At 41.0% G+C, this 24,556-nt stretch overlaps 3 protein-coding genes across 5 annotated transcripts in view; 2 read left to right on the top strand and 1 right to left on the bottom strand.

Annotated features, from left to right (window-relative positions):
- pbx1b (pre-B-cell leukemia homeobox 1b) overlaps positions 1–6,970 on the top strand; it is a 66,761-nt gene extending 59,791 nt beyond the window's left edge. For 2 of the 3 annotated variants that reach the window (XM_044014904.1, XM_044014903.1), the window contains exon 9: positions 5,787–6,970. In XM_044014904.1, the coding sequence (XP_043870839.1) occupies positions 5,787–5,879 (93 nt within the window). In that variant the 3' untranslated portion in view covers positions 5,880–6,970. The remainder of the gene's footprint in view (positions 1–5,786) is intronic. The other variant, XM_044014905.1, reaches the window with a different exon arrangement.
- Positions 6,971–10,075: 3,105 nt separating this feature from the next.
- Positions 10,076–19,530, bottom strand: LOC122759927. Its single transcript, XM_044014936.1, has 2 exons — positions 16,600–19,530; positions 10,076–10,303 (listed from the first exon to the last, which is right to left on the bottom strand). Exons 1-2 carry the CDS (start codon positions 18,763–18,765, stop codon positions 10,076–10,078), a joined length of 2,394 nt encoding a protein of 797 aa, XP_043870871.1. The 5' UTR covers positions 18,766–19,530.
- A 3,246-nt stretch (positions 19,531–22,776) lies between these two features.
- LOC122759926 (eukaryotic translation initiation factor 4 gamma 1-like) lies at positions 22,777–24,456 on the top strand. The gene has a single exon (XM_044014935.1). It carries the CDS (start codon positions 22,777–22,779, stop codon positions 24,454–24,456), a length of 1,680 nt encoding a protein of 559 aa, XP_043870870.1.
- The last annotated feature ends 100 nt before the right edge of the window (positions 24,457–24,556 follow it).

The following is a 24,556-nucleotide window of genomic DNA, read 5'->3' as shown; positions in this document are numbered from 1 at the left end:
TCTGGCTATATATACACATATATATATATATACATACAGTATATATTGTTGCCTGTCACTAATTGGGACAGACAATAAGGTCTTTCTATCTATCTATAATATTAGTCATCTCTTATTTTTACAGTGATTTTTTTATTTACTAAAAAATAACTGCAGTGCATTGAAATAACAAACTTCACCAGAAATTGAAGAAAAAAATATTATATTTTATTTGTTTGCTAAGTTTGTGTTTAAAACTCTTTCTTGAAAATACAGAACACACAAAAAATGAAAACTACTTATGTCATTGGTCACATTTGGTGATAGATGTTTTCCCCATTCAATCAAAATAAGGTTTCATAAAGATAAATCATCTGTCAAGTCAGTCAAAGAAGACGAAGGATTTGTGAAGTTTTTCTAAGAGTTTTCGTTTATCTCTGTTTTCTCCACCTGCCCCTCCTCTGTCTCTGTTGCTGGGGAACAACATGGTGTCCAGGCTCAGGTGAGACCTGGTTCCTCCCTCCTTGCGTCTGTGTCTCTCTGTCGTCATGGTCTTCCTGTCCTTCACTGTGATGAGATCGGTTGAATGGCTCCCTCTTGTGGTTGCTTTTATCCCTGTTTCCACCACATTCACCACTGGAGTTTGACCTCTGTGGAACTCCACAGCAAGAGTCTGTTGAAGACATGGACTCAGACCGCTGTCTTACCGAGGAATGATCTTTACTTCCTGGATTAATTCCAGTTCCTCCACTGCAGCCTTTGGTCCAGACGTCCTGCATGTGTTTGCCTCCTGGAAGTAACAGGTGACTGTTAAAGTCCAGAGCAATAAGCTTCGTGATCTTCATAAGTCGGTTGGTGTCAATAGGTCTGTCCTCAGAGATGAGCTTTGTGTTCCGTCTACCATCTCGTGACTGTGTGGCTCGGTCATTTCCTGCTCTGCGAGGGCCTCGGAACCACATGTCTCGACAAATTCTGCCTCCACCTTCCTCTTTCTTGAATATGAGCTGCTGCTGGACTTTGATCTGCTCCCTGTGCTCCTCCATCTCTGCCTCCTGGTGGATTTGGTCGATTGTTTTAGGACCCTGGTCTCCTCTTCGAGGCACCCAGTTACTCTTCCGGAGGTCCATGAGATCAAGCAGCTTGAAGCGGATTCTGGATGAGGTCTTCCTTTCTTTGATGATCTTGCCAATCTGGTTAAAATACTTATCTATGTGAGACTTGGCCTTTAAATGGTCCAGATCTTTCCCGATGGTTGAGAGCAGCTTACACAGACACTCCAGAGACTCTTCATCGTGTTTCTTTAGTAGTATCTTTATACACTTGTGCATGATGGGCTCTTTCAGCATCTTCAATCTGAAGAGCTCGCCTATAAACTTCACATTTCCCAGTGAGCGGCGACGAGCCTTGTCTCTGGCCTCTTCCAGCTCCTCCTTCAAGTGCTGATGTTTGTCTTCATTTTTGCAAGCTTCCAACACCCTTTGCTTCTTTTTCAAGATCTCATCATCACGTTTGTCCTTCTCAAACTCTTTCTGACAGTGGTTAATCAACAGTTTATGGAAGTCTGCATTAACCCCTGATGTCTTAGAAGAGGGGACTTTCAGTTCCATAAGGCAGTGGCACATTTTGGCGTAGGTCACAGAGAAGTGAGGTTCTGAGATTGCTTTTTCAAAGATGAGGTCAATGGCTCCCTTCAACCTCTCCTGTGTGTCAATCATCAGCTCTCTCATCTTTTCAATCAGCTTCTGGAACTTCTGAGGGGTCAACTTGTTGAGGATACAGCGCACACACCTGAACAGCTCCTGGGTCTTGGCCTTTTCATGGTCACCTTCTTTCAAATCCCTGCCTCTGTGGCTGTGATTGAACTTCTTCATCACTGGCCTCCATGCATTCTCAGCTTTGTGCAGTTGGATGCTATTGCTGATTTTCCTGAGCTCCATACTCTGACCGTGCTGGAAGCAACGTGGTCCAGCTGCTGATCTGCTCCCAAAATTCAAATATGAGGAAGTAAAATCCTTGGTAACGTTCATCAGTGGTGCTTCATCATTGGGTGGCAGGGAAGTCTTGTTCTCCTTGTCCAGGACTGCACTGATTTTCGGGTCATGTGGTTTGATCATATTGGTGCAGATCACCTGGGGGGTTGTGAGGAACTCCCTGTGGTAGAGCTTCCTATCTTTTAGTGGGTTGTGTTGTTCTTCTTTCTGGTTTTTCTGCTTTGTCGGCTCAGGTATGTCTTTGGGATTGTCAGCTTGTGCATCCTGGTTGTCCTCAGTCTCATCTGCAGCCTCAGCAGGTAGCTCAGCTGGAACAACATCCTGAAAATTCATTTTCTGCTCTGTAACAAACTTGCGGACATCTTTGTCATTGGGCAAGAAGTCATTACAGTTCAGCCCAGAGTCTGTCCACATCTTGCTGACCTTCTCAGGGGTCGTTTCTTTGCAGAGTAAATTAAAGATCTCTGCCCGCAGCACATCAGCCTTCCCCAGAGGCAAGAGAGTTTTCAATGTCTCCCTGAAGAGATGTCCCATCAGGATGCCTCCCTTTTGTAGCATGGGGGTAATAAGCTCAGCCAGGTACAACCAGATGCGAGGTATATCTATGGCAATGTCTTCTGCAGCCTCCAGGATCTCCTCTAACCCTTTGTAGTACTGCTGTGTTGGCAAAGTCCCCGCTTGAATAAGTTGGTAGAGCAATAGGCCTATTTGCTCTCGAGCCGTCGTCTTGCGCTCCAGCGTCAACTCCACAGCACATCGCACAAACACATACAGCAGCGAAGCACTGTTGAGCTCTGCCACACACTGCAGTGTCTCCTGCATGTCGTTGGTGAGCAGATACTCCTCAATGATGGCGTTTGCCTTCTTCACCACCTGCTCTTCAGTCAGAGCAGGACAAGCTAGCCGACCTTCACCGTTGATGTCCATTGTTGTGGATGTGTGTGGACTTTCCTTTTGCCAATACTGCAGCTTGAATGAAAAGTGTGCTACTTCTTTGGCTACTTAAACCACTGAAATGCTCTGATTTAAAATGCATAACACTTTTCAAGCCATTTAGTCCTTTTTATCTGTCATAGATCAAAGGATTTAAAGGAGACCACGAGGAAAATCTCGTCTCCAAGGAGACGGAATCATAAATTCTTCAGTGATGTCATGACCAAACCTCTGTGTCACTGTTGAATAATGTTGATATTTTACTAGAATGGTATAAATAAAAAGTGGTGTGGTGTGGCTATGAGCTAACTAGCATTGTTTATTCTCTTAAAGGGGACATATTATACCCTATTTCTCCCATTAAAATAGTTCCCTGGTGTCCTAATGAACATGTCAGTGACATGCTTTGGTCAAAATACCATAAGGATGAAGCATCATAGCAGTTCAATAACCCTGCTAAACCCGCCCCTTTCAGAACGCTCTGTTTTGTGCATGGTCCCTTTATATGCAAATGAGACTGTATCAGACTGTCTGTGCTCTGGTCATGGAGAACGTACTGAACAAATATTTTTAATTAGAAAATGTGTGTGTTTGTACGCTGGTGAAATACATTCGCTGACTAAATACGGCGACCGCTGGCCGCAGTCTGATGCAAAGTGGTGCGAACACACAAACACACGTTTGCTGACTTTATCCGGCACATTAGCTATATATATAAAATCCTCTGGGGCTGGAAGTTTGTGTAAAACACTGTGCTCCACTGTGCAGCCACCAACAGCACACTTGTCCCTCCGCGTTGACATAATACCGCTCTTCCTCCCTCGTCTGCACTCTCGCAGGGACAAGGTGGAGCTAAGGTGGAGCTCTCGAAGTAAACTTACTGGTGGGGCGGTAACATTCACGGTGAAATGCGCATGCTGCCGTCATAAGCGCAGGGAATTCAACATCGAGTATTCTTTTTCCACACTTTGGCGACTGGTAGGGCCTCCAGAGTCCCAAATATAAGTATTGAAATGGTTAAAAAGTTGATTTTGCATAATATTTCCCCTTTAAGATTTTAGATTTAAAGTGACTATTTTCCCTTCACAGCTACTTAACTGTTGCTTAGTGTCTCGCACTAACGTGTTAATGCTAGCTAATTTGATGTGGAAAATGCTGTCTGAGCTAGCCTGTTAGCCATCTGTTGGAGCTGCTTCCATGTTAGGATACTAATACCAGATGTAAATGGTCTGTGTTTATATTTGAATATTATGATGACATGACTTGTCATCATAATAAATCAACAAAACATCTTATAATATACAAAACAACTTAGTATCTGGATTAGTAATAATCCCATTAGTCTGTAAACCAGGTGGTGTGGAGGAAAAGTCGCACAGAATTTTTGTTCTACATCTACGATATTGTTTACCATTCTTTTTTATTATTTTGCACCGTTTTCTGTTGCTAATGCCCACAGATTGTTCTTTGTCATTATCATTGTCACCTTATCAATATCCAGTAAAAAATGCAATGTGATTGCTTAATATTTATGCTGTTGCCTTTGGTATTTTTTTGGTTTTACCTCATAGAGATCAAAGGCAAATGAGGCCTCTGTTTATTTTCAATGACGAAAAATTGCTGAAAAAGCTGAATATTTTGAAATGTTTCTTGTCTCGTGTATATTTTCTTCATTAAAGGAACCGTTCAGGAAGGGGTATTATGTACAAGATTCGCAAGGGAAAACTGATTTCATCCACATATGTTTTTTACACTTAATCTTACTATCAGTCTGACTAAAGTTTGTAAACCGCTCACTCTCCAACACCAAAGTCCATAGAGAAAATCAGTGATTTTAACATCACAGCACACAGGAGCTGCTGGTGTACTGCTGCCTCGTGTCGTCACCTTGTATCACTGAGGTCAGTCTTAATAAAGGCAGCAGTGGATCAACAACTCCTATGTGCTGTGATGTTAAAATCACTGATTTTCTCTATGGACTTTGGTGTGGGAAAGGTCTGTCTAACATAAGATAACTGTAAGATAACAGTAAGAATACATTGTTAAGATATCACAGACTTAAAATGGCATAGATTTTATGAGGTGAGCCTTTTGTGAAGTGACTAAACTCAGTTTTTCCTCGTGTCCCTTTACCATGTTTTCATAGAGCATCACAGTAAAATAGCCTCAAGTGTTTGCAGAGTTTGATGTGTGATGAGATATTGGTAACAATTTATTTCTGCTTGGTTGGAGACGAGATTATATTTATTTGATGTGATTGTTATTCTCATTTATTAGCTGTTATTTAAGCCTTTGCTCCAATCCAGGACGCTGATTAGCTCGAGGCTGTGTGTGTGTGTGTCCTCAATAACTCAAATATCCCAGCATTCCTTGCTGTGTTTCTACACTACATTGCCCTGAGGACGTCTACTTGCTGTCCCTTGCTTTCTTTGACCTACAGTAGCTGTCTTTGAACTATAGTAGCTGTCTTTGACCTACAGTAGCTGTCTTTATCTACAGTAGCTGTCTTTGAACTACAGTAGCTTTCTTTGAATCACAGTAGTTGTCTTTGAACTACAGTAGCTGCTGTTGTGCAGTATGAACTACAGTAGCTACTTACAGTACTTGCAGTAGTCTTTGAACTACAGTAGCTGTCTTTGAACTACAGTAGCTGTCTTGAACTACAGTAACTGTGTCTTTGAACTACAGTAGCTGTCTTTGAACTACAGTAACTGTCTTTGAACTACAGTAGCTGTCTTTGAACAACAGTAGCTGTCTTTGACCCACAGTAGCTGTCTTTGAACTACAGTAGCTGTCTTTGAACTACAGTAGCTGTCTTTGAGTCATGAATGTAAAAGAAAAACTCTAACATGCTAACGTGCTAATATGCTTCCTTTGTCCCAGGCTAATGGCGGCTGGCAGGACGCTCCGACACCCTCATCAGTGACTTCACCTACAGAAGGACCTGGCAGCGTTCACTCCGACACCTCCAACTGATCCTCCACACTCCTCCATACTCTGCTTCCTTCCTTTCTTTCCTTCCTTCATCTCCTGAAACTTGACCCCTGACCCCACAGTGAATGACACTCTGTATGTAGTCACACTGCAGGACACATTTGGGGACTGGGACGATGTTTTCACCATTACGGACAAAAAAAAAACAAAACAATTCACTCTTCCTGTTTGGACCACTGCCGCACCGTTAGCAGCCTGTGTCAAGGGGGATCCTGATCCTGATCCTAATCCTAATCCTGATCCACACTCGCAGTTTGTACAGTTTCCACTTGATGTCCTTGTTGCCTCATTGTATTTCTCTTACATTATATATTCACACATTAACCACCGTTAGCTTCCTAAAAAAAACACCACATCATCTTCTCTCATGAAGAATCTGTCTTTATTTTTTCTTTATGTTTTTTTATTTCATTTGTCTATAGTGCCAAAGCTTAAGCCTGGAGGTAGATTTTGATAATCACATGTTTTTTAACGCCTCAACCGAGACATTTTTCACACCATACTTTGCAAGTATGTAATATTTGTCAGGTAATATCCGAGTATTCGGCTCTAATTCTCTAATTATATTTCGCTGGTGCAGTAGAAGCTTCTCTGCTCGTCCGTGAAACAGAAATTTTATTGAACAGAAAGACACTTTTTTTACACGAGTGATGAACAAATCAAGCGCTCAAGCTGCAGAAACTGAAAAATTGATGCACAATAATTTGTAAATGTCACAGAGAAAACAGAACAGATATAATAACTATGTAATAGTCATATATGGAAACATGAGAGTGTGAGATGGTGAGAGCCAAAAACTGCTGTGTAACCAAATCTAACTAAAACAAATCAAAACATAGCTCTGATTTTTGTCACATGATTGGAATTTCACAAACTCTACGTCTGATTTTAAATAAAACACACAAACATCAACTGAAACCAAGTTGTTTCTGTACAGAATATATATGTTCAAATATATATAGAATAATTATCATTTGCATACTTGATAGCATAAAACGGAAGAATTTGTATCCTCATACATTGGAATCAACATTATGTTTTTTTATGATTTCTCTTTCCTGTGAGCGACTCATGATGTTTGTCCATTATTCAAAGTAAAAAAATGCAGTTGTGTTTATATATATGAATGACATGGAAAATACCCTGGTGGCACACAAATCCAGATCTATTTTATGTCTCCATTTTTATGAATAACTTCTTATTTTTGCTTTCTTTTAAATTCTACCATTTTATGTGAATTAGCTCAATAATGACATCTATACAGTTCGCAACCTTTGCTCTTATTTTACAAGTTTGGACAGTGGCTATTTAATCACAGACTGGTTGAATACGTGTCATATTTAAAGGTCTCAGATAGGGATGGGTATCATTTATGGACTATTTGATTATTAGCTTAATTATATAAAAAAAAACCTGATTATTCATAAAATCTTGAAGATACAAAAACAAATGTTTTATTCATTTTTATAAATCTTTTTACTCCAGTAGCTAACTAATTTGTGCTGCAATTATATTACCACAAGGTGGCAGCAGCAACAAGCATGTAGTTAGCAGACGTCACGTATGTTTGCAGAAGTTATTGCATTTGCAAGGTTTCTTGAAAGCATCTCATTAGCTTCTCTTTTTATTTTTATTGGTTTTTTTTCATTTTAAATTGTTAATAGAGTACTTCAACATGCAGTTAACTGTAAATAACTGACACATATTGCATATTTCCACCAGCTCTACTCGCCAGTTCTTGGTTGATACCCGTCCCAGGTCTCTGATAGCTGCTGTCCAAATGTCCAAATGAAGGTGCTGTCAAAGGTTAGCATTAGCACAGTTTTAGCTCGAGGTCTCGTCCAGAGACAAACAAGACTTTATTTTTCAAACATTATTTTTATTAGTATTATAATTATTATTATTATTATTATGAGTGTGTTTGTATTTATTACACATGTTATGAAAGTTAAAAGATGTTTTTCAGAGATCATCATCAGACTCCTCCTGGACTCACCTGCTCAGTGTTACAGTGGAGGCGGGGCTGAGCAGACTCCAACCCACCGCCCTGTCTTCTTCTTCTTTAAGGCAAACATGAGGACACGCCCCCTTTCCTTCCCCGCCCCCTCTTCTTTTAGAAAAAAACGTTGCCTGTCAAATATTACAGAAGCTTCATGTGATGATGCTTTTGAAGTTTTTTGGATATAAAAAAGAAAAAAAGACACGAAGAGGAAAATACACAAACAATTTGTAAAACATGAGATGTTTTATTTGTTGCATGTTCTTTTGTTCTTCAATAAAAAAACGTACTGCAGTGTTTTTGAATGTTAACTTCTTTTTTATAAGGATTTCAGAGTGAAATCGTGGAGCCTTTTTTTCCTGACAGGTTTTAACTTTTAACATCTCTGCGTATGTGAAAATTAAAAAAAAGCTATCAAATGGTAAAAAAAACTATTGTCTTTTTAATTCTGATGATTGAAAACCTGTTTGTTTTCTGTGGAGAAACAGAACAAAGGTTTTGTTGGTCTCTTCATTTGTACTGGAAATGCATATCCTCAAATAAATAAATACTTCCTTTTGTTGCATAAGTTTGTCGCAGTTTTGCCTTTTTGTCGGCAACAATTTGTGAGCGAGGGAGAAAGTCGGGGAGCTAAGGAGGCTGCAGCGCGCCCATCAGGTGGTACAGCCACTGCACTTTCAACATACATACACACATATACTACTCACAAAAAGTTAGGTGAAATGTATGGAAAAAACATAAAAAGTTCACGCTACAGTAAAATTATATCATGAAATTAGGGCATTTAAAGAAGCATGAATGAAAGGAAATGAATGAAATGAAATTTATTTTGAACATGAGAATCACAGATAAAGCATTTTTCACATGAAATTGCTCATAGAAAATAAATGAATTAGATAAATGAAAGCTCCCTACATGTTCAAAAAGGAGAAGGAAGAAGCTAACTTATATTTACCTTCCCCTTTTATATGTTCATATTTTCTCACCGGCTGCTGTTTACTATATCAAAGCATCATCATTTCTCAAAATGAGAGATATGTTTCATTGGAGGTAATTAGTTTTGGAAATAAAATAACAACAACAATATTTACTCATAAAAAACACTACAAGAAAATATTTGAAATACAAAAAAATGCGGACTTTAGCTAAACAATAAAATACAACTTCTGAGACAGTGAAAATGAGACATTGCAGCCACATCCACCCCATGTGTTATAATTTTCTAATGTGAGAATTTTGTCTGTCTTTTGAATTGATTGAAAATGTGTTTACTTGCTTTGATCGTTTCAGGTAAATTATTCCACTGCCTCACCCCATTAACAGATATGCTGTCAGAGGTTCTCTCCTTCACAAAAAATATTTGTGTCATCTACAAAAATGACAAATTTCAGGACTTTAGAGGTGTTTATAATATCATTTATATACATTATAAATAATGTTGGTCCCAATATTGATTATCTTATCATCAATACTGGTATAGTTCTTCCACAAGGTCAATTAGAGCCAAAGATGTAGATCGATTTGGTCTAAAACCATATTGACTATCACTTAGGATCTCATACTTACATACCGCTCACCGGCTTTAAATATAGGAACGACTTTTGCTATTTTCATTTTATTGGGAAAGGAGCCCAGTTTCAATGACAGGTTACAGATGTACTATGGGATCTGCAATAGCTACAATTACTTGTTTAATTAAGAATATATCAATGTCATCACAATCCCTTGATGTTTTATTCTTAAAATTACTCACAATGTCAATTATTTCTGTTTTATCGGTATCTCTCAAAAAAATGGTAGCTGGGTTTCTTTCTTCAAAAAAATGTGAGACACATTATCTCATCAGCTAGCTTAGGCCCGACATTTACAAAAAAACTGTTGAAGCCTGCCTCTACTTCATTACGGTCTTTAATTAGTTCACCATTTTCAAAGAATTCACTAGGAAAGCCAGCATTTGTTTTTTGTCTTCTAATAATTGAATTTTAAATATTCCAAGTGCTCTTTATGTTGATTTTATTGGTTTCCAACAATTTGCTTGATCATCTTTCTTACATTTTCTTAGAATATCCGTTCGTTTATTTTTATAAGCTTTATATTATATATATATATATTCTTTTTTTGCAGGCAATGGTGATTGGTGAACAGTGGTGGGTGTACCACAACAAAATATGGCAACGTCTCAATAACTTGCCGTTTGGCCTAGAGCATCAATTACAGCTTGACAATGACATCTCATGCTGTTCACACTACGACTTATTGTCTGCAGAGACATGGCATCCCACTCTTCTTGAAGGGCGGCCCTCAGGTCATTGAGGTTCTGGGGTACAGAGTTACGAGCCTCTACACGGCGACTCAGATGATCCCATAGGTTTTCTATGGGATTCAGGTCTGGAGAAAGTGCAGGCCACTCCATTTGAGGTCCCCCAGTCTCCAGCAGCCGTTCCCTAATGATGCGACCTCGATGAGCTGGAGCGTTGTCGTCCATGAAGATGAAATTAGGCCTGTGTTGTTCATGCCGAGCACAATGACTGGATTAATGATGTTATTCAGGTAGTACGGGTTTGTCCCTGTACCATTCACAAAGTGTAGGGCAGTCCTGTATTGACGAGACACACCTGCCCACACTGTGTCACCACCACCAAAGGCTCGTCTGGCTGATGCATAGCGCTCTCCCTGATGTCTCCTACGTCGTTGGCGCCCATCATTCCTGCGCAACGTGAATCGACTTTCACCAGAGAACAGCACTGAGGATCACTGGTCCCTCTGTTTTTGTATCTTCTGTTTTCGTTTGTTCGTACACTTCTAGCATTATTATTGACTGGTTAAGCTAACAATTGTCTCACCCGGGATACGTTTTCCGACGTCTCTTTGTAACCTAATCAACTCTGAGGTGACGTCACTCCCAATTTCCGACTTGTAATGATTTCCCTTTGGAGACCAAAACTTTTCTTGTTCATTTGGTGGAGACAGGGACACTAAACTGCAGAGACGGACTGGTCTTTTTACTTCACACGCCTCCAGGATGTGAAGAAAAAAAAAGCAGTGTCCTCAGATGGACGGATGGAGACGTCGGGGTCAGGAGTCACTGCAGGACACGAGTTTACACGTTACAAACTTGTCAGTGCGACACCTCTGGAAAACATCGCACTCGGCATCAGCGCTAACGTGGCAGCTGCAGGCCGAAGGTGTGAAGGACGACGAGGAGGAACATGTTCACAGTTTGTTTGTTTTCTCTCTCAGTGAGTGAAAGCTGTGAGCTCTCACACGACACTTCCTCCTCTCAAACCTTCCTCACGTCCGCGCTCCTCGTCCTCCTCCACCGAGGCATCGTTAAAGTGCGTTAATGTGGAAGAGGAGGGAAACACACTTATCTCTCTCCTGCAGACGAACCTGACACCACGTCTGATACCACGTCTCCTCACCGGAGGAGAAGAAGAACATAAAGAGGGGAAGAGGCTGAAACGTTAACGTATGGATTAGGAAGAGATTCCAGAGGGAGCGTCGGAAATGAAAGAACAGTGGGAGTGACGAACGTAAACACGATCACATGTGATTACATGGAGAAGCTTCTGTTTGAGAAGAAGAAGAAGAAGCTGTTTAATTTATTCATGTTCTCCTGAAAAGTGAAGGCTTTGTTAAGAAGCTGATTTAAAACGTGTTAATCCTGTTCTGCATATTCCTGAAACGATAACAAAGAAACACGACAAAGACTCCACTCATCAGTCTTCATTCACTGTTTTGAGGGAAAAATATTGCAAAAATATTAAATAGCAGAAGAAAAAGTTCAATGTAACGTATGATTTATTCATCTTTTTGACAAACTTAAGAGTTTTTGTGCATGTAGCAGCTGCCAAGAAATGAGAGAAATAACTAGAAAACCTCCTTGTGCTATTACTCCTGAGTTTAGATTTGTTTAAAAAAGAAAGTTAGTTTTAGCAAAAACAAAAAGTGATAGAGATTCTTTTTTCATATTTTGGTGAAATTCTGTTGCCACTCTTTTTTTAACTTTGGCACGTTTGATTGTTCACACTGGCACATACCATGTTTGAACTGTGGGGGGCAGCATTGCACCTCTGAGTGTACAGCCTACTGGAAATTATTATAAGAAGAAGAAGACAAAAGGCATAATTGTGTATTTTCTCTGGTTTCAGAAGAATCCGTTTTCTCACGACAATAACCTAAAAAAAAAAAACACTGTTTTTATTCACAGTCATAATGTGATTCATTCACTCACTCGCTCACTCACTCACACAGGTTTGTGCTTCAGTCACAGTGAGGACACAATACATTCACTAGACCCTAATCCTAAATCCAGGTCTGAACGCCCAAAAAGTCCTTTAAGGACCAACCAAAATGTCTTCACATTCCATTTTTGGTCCTGTGTGTGCACTGTAACAAATTTCTGTAATTTCTACAGTAAAAAATTACAGAAGCTTGTTGTCCTATCCTTTTACAAGGTGTAACTGTAAATTGCAATGTATTATGGGTAAAAAATAATTACAGTAATTTAAAGCTGTAACACATTTTAAAATTACAGCATGGTTATGTTTTCACTTGGTTCTGACTGTAAATGATACATTTACAGTTAAACACTGTTAGGCTAATATTGGCGGTTTGCAAGAGGATAGGCATTTGATGGCGGGAGGAGGAGAGAGAACCCAGCATTCATCCACTCAATAAAGAGTAAGTATTATGTTATTAGTCTAAACTATTAAAGAGAAACTAGGCAAGATTGTATGCATGGTTATGTTACATTTTACCCGAATTAAACAGTAATTATTTTAGTTTTTAACAATATGACTTTAGTAACCTTTTTTGAGGCTATGCCTTTCACCTGGCATATCATGGCTGGAAACAAACCTTGCTAGTTTCTCTTCAAAATGTGATTCAAGTAATAACATGCAATATGATTTAATCGTGTGTCAGCCTAGTTTGCACAACTAAAAATAAAGTTAGCTCAAGAATATTTTTCAAACAAGTGTAATCCCAGGCTCTGCAGTTTAATGGAAGGCTAAAATGTTAGGCTAACATGCCGCTAGCTAAGGTAGTTAGGTGCTACTGTACATTGCCTAAACTCGGTGTGTGAAAGTTACGTGTGTCGCCGACAGGATCGAATCAACCTTGAAGTGAGGTGAGGAGAGAAAGCTGCAAAAACAACATTTTGGTAAGAATAATGTTTCCTTATTTATTTGTGTGACTAACAGCATTTGGCATCATTTTATTCGCCTTAGTTGGAATATACGGGTTGTGGGACTCAAAACTGCACTGTTTTTTGAAGATGTTAACCAGCAAGAAGAACAGAACACCAAGATACACTAGAGTGTTGTAACTGCTGGATTGTATTATGAAGATTTGTGTGGTACAATTTAGTATTATGGGAATTATTATTACGATTCTTTGTCGCGAACTAGTTCTCCTCGTTACATTACATGTCATTTAGCAGACGCTTTTATCCAAAGCGACTTACAATGGAATCAAGTACAATTAGCCAGGGGGTGGAATCGAACTTGCGACCATGATGTCTTTGGTACACAAGGTAGGGTCTTAACCACTGAGCCACTCCACCACTCGTTCCACTCGTTCAGTTCATTAAAACGACTTGCGACGACTGCTTCGTCTGGTTCACTTCTGTAACTACTTTCAGACCAAGAATACATCAGATGTTTCAGTGCAGTAGGTTTTGGAGCAGTGTCTTATGTGCACAAAATTTTTTTTTTCACAGTAATATCGGCCACAAACTTCCTATCGTCCATGAATCGTCCATGAACTCAGGGTGGCCGCAGGTCCTTAAAAAGTCGTAAATCAATTTTCCTAAAAATGAGGCATTACAAAGTATTAAATTGTCTTAAATTCAGATGGCATGGGTCTTAAATATTTGTGTAGCGACAGTTTTCCTATAAAAGGTCGCTAAGAGGCTTAGGTGGGCTCCAGGCAGTTACGCGTCATTCAAATGAATCCAAGTCCAGTGATGTTTCTTGTTTGACGATTTATTCTTGGTTATTTGACGATTTGACGGTAAACAGAAAATATAAATCAGGAACGCCACTAACCCCCTTTCTCTCTTCCCCACCGCCGATCCGAGTGCCCAGGTGTATAGATTAAACCACACCCATGTGTCAATCAAAAACGGAAGTGACATGACCAAAAAACAGTATGAGTGACCTTTCAAATAGACAATAAACAAACAGACCAAATATGTATTTTGGCCCCTACAATTCCGGCCCCTAATTATTATGTTTCAAATAATAATTACAATTTCGACATAATCAACATAGTATATAAATATATTTTCTTGATCTTCTTTCTTCATTATTTGTAATCCAATATACGTTCTCTAAGGAAAGAGTGATTAGTCAAAGTCAAGTGTTCAGGAACAAAGTCAAGGGGTCAAAAGTCAGTTTGGGTCAGTCAATGATCCTCTGCCTCCAATAGTAGGCAGACTTTGTTGATGGGCCTGGTCAGAAATCCGGTCTTTGACTTGATCCGAAGCTGACGTACAAGTCCCTTTTTGTCCATAATGGTCTCCACAATCCTTCCAGTCAACCAGGAGTTGCGAGGCGCAGAATCATCCACAATGACGACGATGTCTCCTGGTGTGAAGTTGCGTCTTATGTTGGACCATTTCTGTCGTTCTTGTAGTTGGGGAAGATATTCCTTAATCCACCTTTTCCAAAATAAGTCAGACATATATTGAACTTGCCTCCATCTGCGGCGAGCATATAGGTCTTCCTTCTGAAACTGTCCTGGTGGCAGGGATGGCGTAGTTTTGAGAAGCAGAAGGTGATTTGGTGTGAGTGCTTCAAGGTCGTTGGGATCTGTAGAAGCCTTTGTGATTGGACGACTGTTGAGAATAGCTTCAGCTTCACATAGGACTGTGTGGAGTCCCTCCTCATCTAGACTTTGCACATTTAGTGTTGAGTTGAGAACCTTCCGCACTGATCTGATTAATCTTTCCCACACACCTCCATGGTGTGAGCCAGCAGGGGGATTGAATATCCAGTTTATTCCCCTTTGAAGCAGTATGTTATGGATCTGACCTTGATTCCATCCTTCAATAGCTTCCTTCAACTCGCGCTGTGCTCCCACAAAATTGGTTCCATTGTCTGATCGTAGTTCTTTTACTTGGCCTCGTCTGGCTATGAAGCGCCGAAGGGCATGGATGAAAGAGTCTGTGTCAAGCGATGAGGCCATTTCAAGGTGAATTGCTCTTGTAGCCAAACAGGTGAAAATAACACCATATCGCTTCACGACACTTCTGCCACGCTTCACTCCAAAGGGTCCAAAGTAATCGACTCCAACGTTTGTGAATGGTGGTTCATCTGGAGAGACTCTATCCAGGGGTAGATCAGCCATATGCTGTTGTCCAGGAGTAGCAGTTATACGCCGACAAACAACACATTTAGACAGGCTTTTCCTGATCAATACTGTGGCACCAGGAATCCAATATTTCTGACGCAGTCTGGATAACATATGGTTGCGACCACCATGTCCCACCTCTCCATGAATATGTCGTAGAATGAGGTCAGCAATGTGAAAGTCTTTGGCCAGAATGACAGGATGTTTCATTTCTTCTGGCATTGCTGCTCTGCTTAGGCGACCACCAACTCTTAACACATCTTTGTCCAGAATGGGGTTGAGTTTATGAATGTGGCTTGTCCTTTTAACATTCATTCCTTTTTTCAGATTTGAGATTTCATCTCCAAATCTCTTCTTTTGGCAGAAGCGGATTATCTCAATCTCTGCGTTCTCCAATTCACCGATTGTGAGACGGATTTCATGGGTGTCAAGATTTCCTTGCAACGAGAGAACACCACTTGCTGTTTTCCTCTTCCTGATTCGTTGCAGAAGCAGTCCTTTAATTCGGAGCATCCATGCTACTGCCCTTTTCAACTGATTCCAGGATGAGAAGTAATGGATGAAGTTGGTTGTTGGAGCTCTCTGGAAACGCCTTTTTAAGTTTAGTGCCCTCTGTTCAGCGCAGTTTTTATTGTCAGGCAAGCAGATTTCCCTGTCCTTCAATGGTAAACCAAAGCAGTAATGTCCATTAACTAGCTTTGCAGATGTTGATACCAAATCCAAGAACTGCTGATCTTCTTTTGAAGGCTCTTGGTCATCTTTGACACACTCAGGAAAGTCAATCTTGAACTGCTGCTCCCACTGCTCATCAAGTGCAACAACTGATATCCTGTTAACCCTGATCTCTGACTGCTCCTGAGCATAATCATCTTTTCCTCCCAGAGGTCCGTTAACTGTCCAGCCGAGCATTGTTTCGATGGCATACGGTCCATCTCCCACACTCCGGATGACTTGAAGTGGTTCCAGAGCCTTTGGTACATCGGAGCCAATCAACAACTCAATCTCACAGTCCAGTTCAGGTAAGTGAATATTCTTCAAATGATGCCACTGATTGATGTCATTTTGATGTGGGATGTTTCCTTTATGCACAGGCATGGTCTTCTGAGTGTACACACATGGGAGATCACAGAAATCAGTGCCATGAAGTCCTGTAACCTCTAGGCCTGAAACAATGCTGGTTTCAACGACCTTCTTTTGACCCATTGTTCTCAGAAGAATATTAGATTTTCTTCCCTGGAGATTTAGCTTAGTCATTAGCCCCAATGTGCAAAATGACGCAGTGCTTCCCGGGTCAAGGAATGCATATGTATGCACTGTTGTGTTCCCCTTCTTGGCCTTTACTTTCACAGGCACTATTGAGAGTTTGCAATTGTCTTCACCGGCCCCAGTAAGACCACTTGTCTGTACCGAGGCTATGGCTCTGATGTCAGCTTCTTCTTTTGTTTGAGCTTGATGTTTGTCCATTTCAAATCTCCTTTGGTGGATATGCAGCATCTGAGGATGCTTCAAATTGCATATGTTGCAGCTGAGTCGCTTCCTGCAGTCCTTGCTCATGTGTCCTATCTGCAAACAACCAAAGCAGGCTCCATTTTCTTTAAGGAAAGTGATTTTCTCATGATGTGCTTTCTTTTCCAATAGGAAACACACCTCCAAAGCATGTCCACCTCCACAGAACAAACACCTTTTTACAGCCGGCCAACTCTCCATTTTCCTCGGTCCATTTCCATTTTTCTCATGTGCAACTGTCACAGTGGTTGCAAATGTACTTCCTTTGATTCTTGGATGAGGTGGTTTTGACATAAAACTTCTTCCATCCTTGCTTGGTGTTGGAGTGTCTCTGATGTCTCCAAATACTGGATCAGTTGCAATCCTCACCTGTTTTTCAAGGTAATTGACCAGATCCCTGAAGGTAGCCCTTTGTTTGTACCTTTCCTGAAAATCACATGCCACAGATCTCCATTTATCCCTCAGTCGATATGGCAGCTTCTTAATTATAATTAGCAGGTTAGCTGACATGTTGAGCTCTTGCATGTTGTTGAGATCTTCCATGGCATTGCAACATCCTCTTAGAAACAGAGTGTATGCTTGTAGTGTTTTTGTGTCATCTGGTTTAATTGACGCCCATGAAAGAGCCTTCTCCATGTAGGCTGTAGCAATTTTATGCTCGTTGCCAAAGTGCTCCTGCAGTAAAGATTTTGCCTTCCTGAATCCTCTGTCTGCTGTCATATGAAGGCAGCTCCTCACCATTTCTCTTGGTTGTGCTTCTGTATATTGTTCCAGATAATAAAGACAATCTGTGGGGTTTGGGTTCTTGCTTTCAATGTTGTGTTCAAAGGATTTTATGAATGTTTGAAATTGAAGTGGGTCACCATAAAAACGACAAATCTCCTTCTTGGGCATTAAAGAGAGAGACTGTTGTTGGACCATTAATGCAGTGATGTCATTTTGCTTTTCCATGATGCTAAGCATGTTGCTCTGTTCACCATTGTTAGGAGCAGGCAATGTGGCTGGTATTGTAACATGTGCATCCATAGTTAATGTATTTGACTGAACTGTCACTGGCACTGTGGGGAGAGATTGGGTTTGAGTACTGTCTCCGTCAGCAGTGGCAGTCATTTGTGTTTTCTTTTCATGTTGTTTTTTCTCCATATACGAGTTCATACCATCCGACACTCTTGATCTGTGGCTGCACACACCAGATCTACTTGAGGCTCCAAGAATCTTCATTTTTGCCATTGTAGCAGCAAGGTTTCCATCCAGCTCCAGTTGCTCTTTTTTCCTCCTTAGCTGCTCCTCTTGTGCTTCTATGGCATGTTTATCTTTTAGCATTTGTTGTTTTACAATAAGAGCAGCCATTTCAGCCTCAGCCTTGATGCATGCAGATGAGGTGGTGGAAAATCTTGAGCATGAAGAATGTGATTTGTGACTCCTGTTGGTAACATTTGACACACTGTCACTTGGTTTAATTCCATCCTGCATGTCAGATATTGCTTTATTCTGTTGAGAAGGAATGGCAGTTGGAACATCAGAGTGTGGTATATCTTCCTTTAATTCAACAGGTGCAACAGGTGCCTCTTCTTCAGGTGGAATGGGAGAGTTGACTGATTGTGCAGCAAACACATCTGCAGTCACATTTCTTGCTTGCTGAAAGTGTCTTTCAGTCTCAGAGAGCCATGTTTTTACATCATCAGTGAAGTCTGTGTTATGTTTTATTATGCGTCCAAACCACTCATTTTGTGTTACTTTTTCCTCTTTGGGAAATAAAACAATCACTGACTCATGTGCTGCCTTTGCATTTTCATCCAGTTGTTTGAGTTCATTCAGTTTGAATTGCACTTTCTTTGCATTTTCATCATTTTTCATGAGCTCTTTAATTTCGCGTGAGAGTGCTTTCATTTTTGTCACATTAGATTGACGTTGCTTTTGAAGAGTTTCCATTTTGCAAGCCAGCGCTTTGGCTGTAAGCTTGACCGTTCTCTTCTCCGTATTTTCCATTTCATTTGAGTCACTCATTATGTGAACTTTCAACGTGCACAATTCACCAAAGCACTGAGCAACAGCCACAATGCGATTTTCAACACAACAGCACAGCACGGCGGCCACTGCTCACCACACAGTCAAATCAGCCCAAACAATTGCCGATCGCGACAAACGAAGCACGCGCAACACAAGCCCAAACAAACAGTCCCCAATGGACAAAACGGCAGCCTCTCCAAACTGTGTTCAACTTCAAACAAATACACAGGAGGATCAACCAACATACCGTTTCCGATGGCTGTGATGCGCTGCTGTCACTTATGTCTCTGATCCAAGGCATCCGCGGAAAAGAGTCCAATGTGTTGCATAGTTCGTTCAGTGCAAAACATCGAGATCCAAGCGGTAAGAGCAACGTTGAATTCCGTCCATGCCGTGGTGTTTTATGGATTGAATTTTCTGTTTACTAATTGTAGCGACAGTTTTCCTATAAAAGGTCGCTAAGAGGCTTAGGTGGGCTCCAGGCAGTTACGCGTCATTCAAATGAATCCAAGTCCAGTGATGTTTCTTGTTTGACGATTTATTCTTGGTTATTTGACGATTTGACGGTAAACAGAAAATATAAATCAGGAACGCCACTAACCCCCTTTCTCTCTTACCCACCGCCGATCCGAGTGCCCAGGTGTATAGATTAAACCACACCCATGTGTCAATCAAAAACGGAAGTGACATGACCAAAAAACAGTATGAGTGACCTTTCAAATAGACAATAAACAAACAGACCAAATATGTATTTTGGCCCCTACAATTTGTGTGTCATGTCACCGCGAAAATGCAGTCAATCTGTTCTGCTATTTCGATTTTTTTTTTCTTCCGGTAGCCGCTGCGTTGTCTATGGGCTGGTTCAGAGGCTGTAATGCTACGCACCGTTGGGTGACAAGTGAAAGACGAGACCCAATCACTACCGCTGATAGAGTCTGGGTCTCGTCTTAAACTCGTCACTAGCCTAGCCTGCGCAGCTTTTGATGACGGTGGTCGGGGAACGCAGGGGAGATCTATATTCTCCAGGGCCGGGAGGTAGCGTTCTTTTCCGGGGTTAACTCCCGAGACTTTTTACTCCACAGTTGTTACTTGGTGGCACACAAATGACAGGCCGTTTGTTTGTTGAAGAGAATCCGGCTTTATTAGCTGATTGCACGGTAACATCCAATTCTCTCTATCCGCTCCGGTCACCGTCTCCACCTTCGTTCACCGGCACACATGTAAACAATAACACACCCGTCTTCCGCTCTGCGGGCTCGCTCATGCGCCGCCCCTCGGCTGAGCGCACTCACTCACTCACACACACACACACACAGCGCTACCCTTCACTGCATGTACTAATCTACTATACTCTCTGCATGTGACAATAAAATATCCTTGAATATTTCAAAAAATGATGAAAAACCGCAACTTGATGGGTTTTGTCTTTGGTAAACAATGTATTTCATTAAGTGTCTTTTTCCTGATTTTGTGACTTCAGATGCTTCCTGGGGATCAACCCAACCTCTGGCACAAAGGCCACAAAGTGGATCAGTCCAAGAAGTGGGAAGGTGCACGAGAAGAGGAACAGCAGTGTCAACCTTCATGTCTCTGCACTTCTAAAAAGGTTAATGGACTTTGAATGGCTTTGAGCCTGTTTGCAAAAGAAACAATAATGGCACACTGTTTTGTATGAAAAAAACAAAAAACAATGGTTCCAAGATGTGGTTATTTTTTACACATTGGACTTTGTTGCTGCAAATTACAGTAGTTAATTCAAAGTTACACTGTGTGGCTGCAAGTCTTGTGCAGTCTGGTGTATGTTTATGTGAGTTTGTTCATGTCTGTGTGAGTTTGAAAATATACACATTGGGTATTGAGTGTTAATAAATGTTTTGTATTGTTGCAGCACTGACTCTTGTTTTATTATTAATAATAGCTAAAAAATAATTACAATTACAAGAAATTACAATAAAATAATGAATTATGAACAAGTAACAGCTATTTAGTGGCAAAAATAGTTGGCAGGTAACTCATGTAATTTGAATGGGATACAAGATAATATTGTAAATTAAAATACAATAAATGGTTGTTTATTATATAAAACAATACATTGTTGTGTTTTATATACGGCAAAAACCTGTAAAATGTATCCAGTAATATGTTGTAATAATTTTTACAGTAATTAACAACACTTTTACAGCACTTTATTGGCAACTTTTTTGCCTGTTCTTTACTGTAAATTCTACAGGACATTTGTTACAGTGTGTGTGTGTGTGTGTGTGTGTTGACTGTTTGTCATCAAAGTCTTTTTTCAGCTGATTTCGAGCGTGAAACATTTAAATCAGACGCCTCAGTGTATTTGAATGTTTAGGGTGTGGGAGTTTAAAGTGTTTTTTATCTTCTCATTTGCCTAAAGCCTCCATAATGAGTGAGATATGGACCTGATCATGTTGTTCTGTAATTATATCCAAACAAGAAAGCTTTCAAACACTGCCAGGATGTGTTCTCATGAAAGTTATCTCCCCGAAACATGATGCAGAAATGAAAAACATTCATCGTTTTGAGGTGATGATCAAAGACGTTCGTAGACTGAGCCTCATGTGTTCATGTGTTCATGTCTTCATCAGTTTTCGGTCGCAGTGGAGTGGTCAGACACACATGTGTGGTCACTGCAGGGCGTCGTCAGCATCTTCATGATGTTGTCAGGATGGATTTACATCTGCACAGAGCTGCTCTCTCCCTCCTGCTCTCTGATGTTTATCTTCTACTGCTGTCGTGAGTCTGCGCGTGCCGAATGTGACGTAGTCTCACTTTTTACCGCTGTCGTGAGTCTGCGTGTGCCGAATGTGACGTAGTCGCACTACGTGTGCTGAATATGACGTAGTCTCACTTACTTACTGCTGTCGTGAGTCTGCGTGTGCCGAATATGACGCAGTCTCACTTTTATACTGCTGTCGTGAGTCTACGCGTGCTGAATATAACCTAGTCTCACTTTTTTACTGCTGTCGTGAGTCTGCGTGTGCTGAATATGACGTAGTCTCACTTTTTTGGAGGGAACCAGCTCACTATTTGGCAGGCAGTCTCTTCTTGGATGAATAGAATAGCTTATTAGGTGACAGTCAGTCTGTTGTGCATCCACAGAATGGCTCATTATTTGGCAGTCAGTCTGATGGTGCATTAGAATGACTCATTATTTGGCAGTCGGTCAGGTGGTGGATGTATAAAAAAGCTCAATATTTGGCAGGCAGTCTGATGGAGGATGTATAGAATATCTCATTATTTGGCAGGTAGTCTGTTGGTGCATTAGAATGACTCTGAATGAATGAATGAATTATTTGTCAGTTTGGGAATGTTTAGAACAGCTCATGTTTTTGCAGGCAGTCTCTTTGAGGATGTAGGAAACAGCTCACTATTTGACAGTCGGTTAGTTTGAATATTTATAACAGCTCATTATTTTTCAGCCAATCTCTTTGAGAATTTAGGAAACAGCACACTATTTGACAGTCGATTTGTGACTATTTAGAACAGCTCATGATTTTGCAGGCAGTCTCTTGGAGGATGTATGGAACAGCTCACTATTTGGCAGTCAATTTGTGAATATTTAGAACAGCTCATTATCTTGGGTGCAGTCTCTTGAAGGATGTATGGAACAGTTCACTATTTAGCAGTTGGTCTGTTTGTGAATGTTTAGAACATCTGACAAGTTTGTAAATAGCTGAAGAGACAATGTAACCCTTGTTTGCATGACATCAGCATTCATCATAAAAAGCCAACATGTGTCACTAATGTAGGATCTCACTCTCACGGTGACATGGAGGTTCAGTGGTGACATCACTGAAGTCTTTTTGTCCTTTGTCCTACAGATGAAAGGATTCTTTAAGAGTGTTCTGTGTTTCGGAGCAGAACATGTAAGAGGTTGGAGTTGACTGACCTCAAACACACGTCAGTCATCCATTACCAAATCTTCATCTATCAATTTATTATCTATAAACAACTTTCTGCACAAATCCATAAACATCCGTGACGATGGAAAGGAAACGCTACAACAGCGAGTTCCTCTTAAGTCTCCAGTTTGTCAGTGCCAGTGTGATCAAACCCCAGAACCTGACAAATATGACTGATGTAGTCCTGGACCAGGTGAACAAGACTCCACTGCCACCTGCTAATGAAGCATCATTTAATCCTGATTTTACTTCCTCATATTCAAATTCTGGGAGCAGCTCAGTGGGACCGGATGAGAGTGAGGAACCTAAGAAAAACATGAGCATCATGTCTGAAAATAATAACATGAAATTCCACAAGGCTGAGAGTGCATGGAAGCCAGCAGTGAAGAAGTCCACTCACAAAGAAGATGATCATGAAAAGGCCAAGACCCAGGAGCTGTTCAGGTGTGTGCGCTGTATCCTCAACAAGTTGACCCCTCAGAAGTTCCAGAAACTGATTGAAAAGATGAGAGAGCTGATGATTGACACAGAGGAGAGGTTGAAGGGAGCCATTGACCTCATCTTTGAAAAAGCAATCTCAGAACCTCACTTCTCTGTGACCTACGCCAAAATGTGCCACTGCCTTATGGAACTGAAAGTCCCCCCTTCTAGGACATCAGGGGTTAATGCAGACTTCCATAAACTGTTGATTAACCACTGTCAGAAAGAGTTTGAGAAGGACAAACGTGATGATGAGATCTTGATAAAGAAGCAAAGGGTGTTGGAAGCTTGCAAAAATGAAGACAAGCATCAGCACTTGAAGGAGGAGCTGGAAGAGGCCAGAGACAAGGCTCGTCGCCGCTCACTGGGAAATGTGAAGTTTATAGGCGAGCTCTTCCGATTGAAGATGCTGAAAGAGCCCATCATGCACGAGTGTGTAAAGATACTACTAAAGAAACACGATGAAGAGTCTCTGGAGTGTCTATGTAAGCTGCTCTCCACCATCGGGAAAGATCTGGACCATTTAAAGGCCAGGTCTCACGTAGATAAGTATTTTAACCAGATTGGCAAGATCATCAAAGAAAGGAAGACCTCATCCAGAATCCGCTTCAAGCTGCTTGATCTCATGGACCTCAGGAAGAGTAACTGGGTGCCTCGAAGAGGAGACCAGGGTCCTAAAACAATCGACCAAATCCACCAGGAGGCAGAGATGGAGGAGCACAGGGAGCAGATCAAAGTCCAGCAGCAGCTCATATTCAAGAAAGAGGAAGGTGGAGGCAGAATTTGTCGAGACATGTGGTTCCGAGGCCTTCGCAGAGCAGGAAATGACCGAGCCACACAGCCACAAGATGGTAGACAGAACATCATGGACAAACCCAACAACACCTATGTCATGAAGATCACAAAGCTCGGAGCTCTGGACTTTAACAATCCACAGTTGGTTCAAAGAGGCAAACACATGAAGGACGTTTGGACCAAAGGCTGCAGTGGAGGAACCAGAACTAAACCAGGAAGTAAAGATCATTCCTCTGTAAGGCAGCACTCTGATTCCATGTCTTCAACAGACTCAAGTGGTGAATGTGGTGGAAACAGGGATAAAAGCAAACACAAAAGGGAGCCATTCAACCAATCTCATCACAGTGAAGGACAGGAAGACCATGACGACAGAGAGTCACAGAAGCAAGGAGGGAGGAACCAGGTCTCACCTGAGCCTGGACACCATGTTGTTCCCCAGCAACAGAGACAGAGGAGGCGGAGACGGAGAAAACAGAGACAAGAGTAAAAGCTAACATCTGGTAACTAAGTACGAGAGTGCCCCCCTCCTCGTTCTTCTCTTGTGGACAATGGATAATATACATCCTGTGACACTGGTCTTGGTCTTG

This window comes from Solea senegalensis, unplaced genomic scaffold (assembly GCF_019176455.1).
Source record: "Solea senegalensis isolate Sse05_10M unplaced genomic scaffold, IFAPA_SoseM_1 scf7180000012646, whole genome shotgun sequence".
Lineage (NCBI taxonomy): Eukaryota > Metazoa > Chordata > Actinopteri > Pleuronectiformes > Soleidae > Solea > Solea senegalensis.
This window is presented reverse-complemented; position numbering and strand designations above follow the sequence as displayed.

What these genes read in the sequence shown, in the direction of transcription:
- LOC122759926 (XM_044014935.1), top strand. Translation starts at nt 22,777, where the DNA reads ATGGAAAGGAAACGCTACAACAGCGAGTTCCTCTTAAGTCTCCAGTTT.
- LOC122759927 (XM_044014936.1), bottom strand. Translation starts at nt 18,765, where the DNA reads ATGAGTGACTCAAATGAAATGGAAAATACGGAGAAGAGAACGGTCAAG. An exon ending in GCAAACTCTCAATAGTGCCT is followed by an intron (nt 10,304 to 16,599) that starts GTGAAAGTAAAG and finishes CCTCAAATGGAG; the next exon opens with TGGCCTGCACTTTCTCCAGA.